This window comes from Loxodonta africana, chromosome 18, assembly GCF_030014295.1.
Source record: "Loxodonta africana isolate mLoxAfr1 chromosome 18, mLoxAfr1.hap2, whole genome shotgun sequence".
In the NCBI taxonomy this organism is placed as follows: Eukaryota; Metazoa; Chordata; class Mammalia; order Proboscidea; family Elephantidae; genus Loxodonta; species Loxodonta africana.
The window spans coordinates 36,575,232-36,583,403 of NC_087359.1; the positions used below are offsets into that span (position 1 = coordinate 36,575,232).

Consider the following 8,172-nt stretch of genomic DNA (forward strand, 5'->3'; position numbering starts at 1 on the left):
TCCCACCCCCCACCCCAGCCCGCTTAAGTCCTGCCTTTCCCACTTGGGTGCAGCCCTTTCCCTTCTGCCCAGTACAGCTCCAGAGAGCCTCCTCTATTGGCCTTCTCATGGGTCACCTTAAGAAGACAAGAGTGCCCTGGGAGAGGGATGGAGGGCAGTCAGGAGAGGGCATCCCAGTCCCAGGTGTGCCCAATAAGGTGAGGTGCCTCCTTTACCCAACTTTGCCCAGTCTGTCTCTTCAACCCAGACCTTACTTGAGCTGACACCCTTGTATCCTGTCTAATCCCTTCCACCTGGATGTCTGCTTCAAAAAACTAGCACCCACTCAACATAGCCAAAACTCCTCTAGCCACTCTGCCCAACCCAGTCAGTCCCTCTGATCACCAAAAGATCTCTGGCTTAGTCTTCTTAAGTGTGAGGCCTAGGGATCAAGCCAGACTTCTTCCCTAGCCCCCTTGGTCAATGTTTTACCAAGCCCTATTTTACTTCCTCAACATCTTGAACCCATTTTTCCAACTTCAATACTCTTAATCTTTGTTAATTTGATACATCACTTCGCCCACGTATCTGTAAAATAGAAATGGTTATAACCTCTAATTTACAATATTATAAAAATTACAAATCAATGTAGATCAATATAAAGTGGCGAATAGTATTTGGCTCCAAGAGCAGGTGCTTTATTGAACAATTTATTGGCAGTTATTACACCAAATGTGTTAAGTGGCAAAATAAAATCCAGTTCCTATTTGTAAAAGGGAAGACAAATTCATTAGGCAACTCAATGGCTGTGACAAGGTTGGCTTTAGTCCTGTTTTCATTCATTTCTGCAAGTTGATACATCTTTGTGCCCTAGGTGACGAGGTATAAACCAAAGAGGGGAATAAAAGTAAAAAAACTATATATATTAAAACGGGAAGAAAGTTTAGAAGTTGGGTGGTTTAAAATAAGACAGCTTCAATTATACCTCAGTAAAGCTGTTCAAAAAGCTCAGGTCTCTTAGCTTCTGGACTGGTGGCAACTGGAACCCCTCCTCTCCTGGACTCTTAGGGCAGATTTTAAGCTAAGACTTCCACAGCAGAGAAGTGTACACATACTAAGTGGTTTATGCTGAAGTTCTTTAAACAATGTGACCTCAAATGATGTCACAGCCAATGCTGTTCTCAACCAACATTTGAAAGCACCTCCTAGATGCCACTCATGTTGTGCTCTCATAGGCAGTTTTAAAGCATATTTGAAACTTGGGTGGAAGCCACTCTTTCCTTCCCATTAGACTGCTTCACCTCACGCTAGAACAAAGTAAAAAACCTCTTTCATGGATAGAGGGGCATGAGCCTGACTGAAGGAAATGGCATTAGTGGAAGGGAAGGAATACAACAGGTAGCTTGGAAAGGGCCTACATCCTAGCGCCATTGTGTGGCCAACTCTGACCCTCTAAACAGTGAATATCCACAAAGCAGCCAAAAACTTTAAGAAGAAGCCAAGAGGCAGGCAGATAAAGGCTTGTTTTATTGAACAACTGATCTATGTGACTGCCAAGGCCGTTATGTACAGACAAGAGATGGGGAGCAGCTTTATTTCTTGGTTTCCTCCTCCTTGGACAGAGTCTTGATGATCTCTTCTTTCTTGGCTTGGAGCCGCTCCTCACGGCGCTTGCGTGCTTCCTTGGTCTTAGACCTGCGGGCCTCAGCCTGGTCACTGGGTAAGGGAAGAGAAAACATGACCTGCTGGGGAGATGGAACCACGTTCCCAACCCTCTCCTTTGGAGACTATTCAGTGTGAGGAATGCAAGTTGCTGGGGCCACCAACAGCTCCTGCTTCAATTAACCTACTGTTCCTGCCCCAACAGTGATGGGCCAGGTGGCATGTGGATATGCGTAGGACTGAGAAACATCGGTGTCCTGAATAAAGATACATGCCTCTAATAAAACTATTCCTAACAGACTGCATACAAGTCAAGATTCAGGCATATGTGTATTTTAAATGTTTCCAGAGAACTCATTAAAGCCCACTCTGATAACTAAGACCAACTTTTCTATCCCCATAGGTCCCATTTGGACTTCTGATCTAAACTGTGGCAGGCTCTATGACCAAGAGTGCAGAACCACCTCCCAATAGACCTCTGACCCCTACAATAAGGGTCAAAGAAACTGCCCCCACGACACTGAGATCAACCTCTCAAGAAACTTACGCCAGAAGCTTCTTGCGGGCCTTGTCTGCCTTTAGCTTGTGGATGTGTTCCATGAGAATCCGCTTGTTCTTGAACACATTCCCCTTCACCTTCAGGTACAGGCTGTGATACCTACAGGCAGGAGAAGCAGAGGGTCTGGTCAGTGATGGGTCTGAGGCTGGCCCCTCTGAGCTGCTCCTCTACTCAGCTTCTAGGCTTCCTTTTCCCTCTCCTACAGGTTCAGGTACTACTTTCCTCCAAACCAAGACTTTTCATGCAGTTTCTAGGCAGAAGACTTAACTGGCAGACAATCAAATTTTTAGGCTATCCTGATGGTGTATGGGGAAAACAACAACAACAAAACAGGCCAGAATGGAGTAACTTTCCTAGAAAAGCTTAAGGCACATGGCTCCCTTCCCAAGGCCAAGGAGATAAAGCTCATGTCTGTGCAAGAAACAAACCACTGAAACAGCAAATAAGTCTTGGTGGACCCAAGAGGAGGGTGTGCTTACATGTGGCGGTCAATCTTCTTAGATTCACGGTATCTCCTGAGCAGCCGGCGCAGAATTCTCATCCTCCTCATCCAGGTCACCTTCTCGGGCATTCGAGCATTGGCAGTACCCTTTCGCTTACCTGTTAAGGAAGATGGGTTAGGGATCAGCATTGTCCATGTCCACTGTCAGTTACTAGAGACAGCTGATAGGTCAAAATGGTGTAAAAATACCAGATAAGGATTCCAAATGTTTAATTCATTTATCCTACTTTTGGTAAAGCACAAACAAAACAATCATTTCACATTTCCATAATGTGGATATGTCAGGGTATGCACAAAGGCAGTACAGTATGCTAGAAGGGGCTTTGAGTGGCCTTTGTCTCCCTAAATCATCCTTACCCTAAGATTAAACGGGACGTTTTCAAGATCCCAGTACAGCCCATGGCAGAGTAGGTGCTCGATAATATAACTTCCTTCTACCAAGAATATCTTCAACTACAACAGTAGTGCTGATTTTCTAATTTGTACACAGGCAGGAAACATCAAATATCAAGAAAAAGAGTCAAGACGAGACACAGTAGAAAGAAAAAAAAATCCCAAATACCTGACTATATTCTCAGCCCAGGCTCAAGCATTTAGCATTTAAGTTACAGAGAAAAAGGGAGGACCACACTTACCTATGCCCATATGCCTGCCCTTGCGGCGGGCTAAGGTATTTTTCCGGCATCGAGCCCGAGAATGGACGGTCACAGGCTTGCGAATGATCAGGCCATCTTTGATCAGTTTCCGGATTTGCTGACCTAAGGAAATAAAGCACCTGGTCAGTCATAGGGGCCCAGTCCCTAGGGCACAGACTACAACCCAGAGTCCAGATAGGACAGGGCAGAGACATTGATTACATCTTTTCCCTAGTGTTCCCATAAATGGCATAAAGACTGAAACCTTGTTAAATTCTCTAAGTATTTCTAACTTTTAAGTGCTTTATAAAAAAAAATTATAGCACACTCAAAATACATTATTTGGGTATGTGATCATAACTGTATACACATACTTCCTTGTCCTTCAAATTCTGTCTAAACTATTACCTACTAGTCTAGAAAATAATCAAGATTTTCTGAGCACACATTATAACACCACAAAGCCAAACAGGTAAAGAACTTCCCTGATATGTGGAAGTAACGTGCACGTTTGTGCTATCTGCATGGCTGACATCTGTGTAACTTTCTTGAATACTCATATGCCTAGGGTACTCTACTAAAGGTCTGAGGCCCAATTCATCATCTGTTGGGTATCTCTACTCCCCAACCCTAAACTAAGACATCCACTCCAGAAAGTCATTAACATAGCACTGGGTGGTCCCATTAACTTCTACCCTGTCCTCTGAAAAACAGCCAGAAAAGGAAACCTCTGATATCTCCATTATTTTTGCGACTCCTTCATTTTATAGGAACCCCAAACCATGAGCTTTCCCAGGTTTGTAAAGGGTCACCATAATTCTGTAATCTTTACCTCACACAGGCAGAGGGAAGGGGTAGTGTGGAGAAGGGTCACAGGCTCCAAGTACTCACGGGAGTTGGCATTGGCAATTTCATTGGTCTCATTGGGGTCCAACCAGACCTTCTTCTTGCCACAGCGGAGGACACTGGAGGCAAGCCTCTTCTGAAGCCTGAGCATACTGTGGGACACAGAAAACACTATCAGGCTCTGAAAGCCACTCATGGGCAATAATGAGCATCCTTAGCAGGACCTGCCCTCCAAAGCGGGCTTGCTAATATTGTGAAACCACACACACGGGAAAGTGGATAAAGTATGTACAGGTATGTGTCCCCCACTCAAGACTTTTGTCTCCCATACCACAACGTCTCCAGAATAAGGATCCTCCCTAAATCAAAATCTTTGTTAAGGTCTTGGGCTGTGCCTCCCTGCATGGGGCAATTGACCACTCTAGAATGAAATCCAAGCAATGCCTTTCTGTGCCTGTTTCCTCATCTGGAAGATGAAGTCAATGATAAAGAGGCTTTATGCCCCTTCTGGAGCACTGTGGTTAAGGGTTCGGCTGCTATCCAAAAAGTCGGCAGTTCGAACCCACCAGCTGCTCCTTAGAAACCCTATAGGGCAGTTCTACTCTGTCCTATACCATCGCTGAGTAGGAATCGGCTCAAGAGCAACGTTTTTTCCTTCTTTAAAGCCCTTTCTGGTGTTAAGTCCTAAAAACAGTATTCAAAATTAAGTGTCCGCGGCCAGTGGACGGGATTTCTAGCCTGGGGATCTAGGCAAGTTACACTGCCTTCTGGACTCGTTTTGCTTTATCAAGGTAATAAACAACATCCGGGCAGATCTGGAGGTGTTATGAGTTGCCAACAAATTGGAAGGGGTCGAAGATCTGGAGATTGCCTCAACCGTGGCAGTCGGAGGCCTGGGGCCTGCGCGGTTTGCCCTACGTCACATGGAAACAGAGATCGGCTTGGCTCTACACGGACCCAGCGAGTAAGGGGGCCGCGGCCTAATCACCCGTCGCCGCCGCCTTTGCTCCGCTCCCGTGGTTCGCCCGACACCTGTGGGGCGCGGCAAGCGCGGGGCTACCCTTCCACCGGTCTCGAGTTCCCGGGACGCTTCCCCACACCTATCCTCTCGAGGCTGGGGCCTAGTGTGCTCCGGCCTACCCCAAGCTCTAGGACCGATCGTTTCAGGGCTGCCGCCAGCCCATCTCCCTTCTCTGGGGCCGCGGCACCGAGCTCCGCCGTTCCCGCCGACCCAGGTAAGCCCACAACAGAGACCCACAAGCCCTCACCTCATGGCTGCGGCCGCAGCGCCGAAAGGAAAGAACTCGCTCTGGCCGGGCTCCTCCCATTATCTGTAAAGGGGAGAGCCCATCCCCCGCCCTGCTTTGCCTGTATTCCCATTCCGTCCTTCGGCCTTCCGCCACTCCAACTGCACTCATAGTCTCAGTTCAGACATGAGATAATAGGAGCCCAATATCAGGAATCAGTTTTACCCTTTAAAATATAGAAGATATGCCCCTCCTGTACAGCAAAGTGGCATAGTCCAATTTCCTATTAGGCATGCGCAGCAAGGCCACTCGATCACGTGGGTACTGATAGCCGGAAGTCAGCTAGATTGCGCAGGCGAGGCGAGAGGGTGTCAGTGGCCTAGTCTTTGCAGGCGTCCGGGATTCACTGGAAGGATGTTTTTATTCGCAGGGGGAAAAAAAATTAGTGAATGGAGCAAGTAAGAATAATAAGGACCAATATCAGGCAAAACCGACCTCATAATCACTCTCACAGCAGATTGAGAAACCCTAAAGCGAAGAATAGATCACCAAAAGATGATAGCTGGTGTCTTTGACCCACTGCAGGTCCTTAATCTCTTGGTTCCTCAATTTCATGCCCTGTAAAATGGAACCTAATTCTAATATTTCCGTCATCCAGTTGTGAAGATCACATAGGTTAACGTTTGCAATTTACAGAGGAAGGCAGTAACAGCAAGCACGGTCCCTTGCATATAGTAGGACTTGAGAAATGCTGTATTGGCTGAATGAATGAGTGTAAAAAGCAAAACACAATTCGAATGAACAGACGTCCGTATTTCTTTCCTGCTGCTCAGGAGCACCCAGTGCAAAAATCCAAGGAGGGCATCTCACCGCCCAAGAAACAGATCTGAGTTCTGGCTCTAACTTCTTGCCTGGCTCCAGCTGATCACCCCATCTCTTTCATCTGAACTTGTGGCTGCTAAATGGAGCTGAAGGTCAAAAAGAGAGGAGGGGAAGCAACATTTACCGCCATTTCATTACAGTTAGTATCATCCTCCTTTTACAGATGAGTGCCACAACAGAGCTGGAGAACCCAGGTCTTTGCGACTGCAAAGCCCTTGTCTTCCCTGTCATGGCAGGCTCTTGTCCCCACCAGGCATACAGGAACCCTGCTCAGGGTTGGAGCTATTTGTCAACAAGCCCTGGAACACTGCTAATATGTGCACCCTGGTGGCATAGTGGTTAAGTGCTATGGTTGCTAACCAAAAGGTCGGCAGTTGGAATCCACCAGGCTCTCCTTGGAAACTCTACGGGGCAGTTCTACTCTGTCCTATAGGGTCGCTATGAGCTGGAATCTACTTGATGGCAGTGGGTTTGGTTTTTTGGTTTTGGGTTCATTTTATTCTTTCATCCCCACTCCTAGGCTGATTATTCACTGGTAATCATATCCTCCTTAAGGAGGAGGAGTCAGCATATCCCACAGTCTCCCCTCCAACAGAACACAAAGGGCTGGCTTTATTTTAGGGTCACTGGGAGTGGGCAAGTCTTATCCATTCTGCTTCTCATCTCTCAGCCTGTGTGGAGAAGGGGAAGGGATGGTGTACGGAGGGTATGGGTTCCCGTGTCACGACTGACTCTTACACAGCACTTAACAGCATCTATCTCCAAACCCCAGCAATCCATCATTTAATTTTATTCTCCTTCATCCTCCCAATAACCCCAGGTGAAGTACCAGCAACCCCACTTTATAGGTGAGGAAACTAAGGCTCAAAGAGGCATAGTGATTTTTCCAGGGCCACACAACCCAAAAACCTGAGTCAAATTGACACCAAGGTCTCTTGCCAGAATCAGTCATTTCTCTTCTCTGAACCAGTAATGGTGGGCAGAGTGCAGGCCTTGGACATTTGTTCTCAAATCAAAGATGAAAGGGGAGCCATTTAAGTCAGAGATCATGATATCTGATATTAACCAGTCTCTCCTCTTCTCTCAGCTTAGCATTTCTTCCTCCACTTTTCTCCCTCTTCCAAGAAATGGGCACCTCCTCGCCTGGACTTTTGGAACGCCCTGGGGGATCCCAGCTACTGACTAGGGCAGAAGACTTTGGGGTCTCTGGGGGACTGCTTCTTGATGCTGTCTCCGTAGAGATCTCCCTCTGGCCACCCTCCCCACTCCAGCCTTAGTTCCCAGGTGGCACCCCCAGAGGCAAGTTGGTGAGGGACCTTTCTGTTCGGTTCAAGGCGGCTTCAGCCCTACGCTGGGAAGAAAGGAGTTAAAGCCAGGTCCCAGAATCACGGGGACCGGGAAGTTCCGGTGGCCCAAGCAGGAGTGGGCTGGGGAGACCCACTGGAAGCGCGGTTGGGACCCGGGGTTGGGAGGGACGACGGTGCCAGCTATGCCAATCCGAGCATTTCCCCCCATCAGCACTTGGCATGCACTGGTAACACCGTTCCACCTACCCCCCCCGCCCCCGCCCCCAGCGGTTTTGTCCTTCTCCCCAGAGCAGGCGGCCGGAGTCCGAGACCAGTCCGAGGCCAGCGATCGGCCCCCGCCCGAGCCGGGAGGGGCGTGTCTGCCTCCCGCTGCCCTCCTATTGTCTGCGCGGAGCCAGCGGAGGGGCTGCGAGGGGCGGGGCCGGCCGGGCGGAGGGAGGGAGGGAGGGAGCGAGGGAGGGGCGGGTGGGAGCCCAGGGGGCGGGGGGAGATGCGGAGCCTTCAGGGGCGGAGGAGGCGGCGGCGGCTGAGGGAGAGAGGGAGGAGGGAAGGA

General features: G+C 48.6%; 1 protein-coding gene across 1 annotated transcript; it reads right to left on the reverse strand.

Moving 5' to 3' along the window:
- Positions 1–1,465: 1,465 nt before the first annotated feature.
- Positions 1,466–5,567, reverse strand: RPL19 (ribosomal protein L19). The gene is made up of 6 exons (XM_010594387.3): positions 5,452–5,567; positions 4,229–4,335; positions 3,338–3,460; positions 2,680–2,800; positions 2,189–2,299; positions 1,466–1,695 (listed from the first exon to the last, which is right to left on the reverse strand). The coding sequence occupies exons 1-6, from the start codon at positions 5,454–5,456 to the stop codon at positions 1,572–1,574; spliced, it is 591 nt and encodes a 196-aa protein (XP_010592689.1). The 5' UTR covers positions 5,457–5,567; the 3' UTR covers positions 1,466–1,571.
- Positions 5,568–8,172: the final 2,605 nt, after the last annotated feature.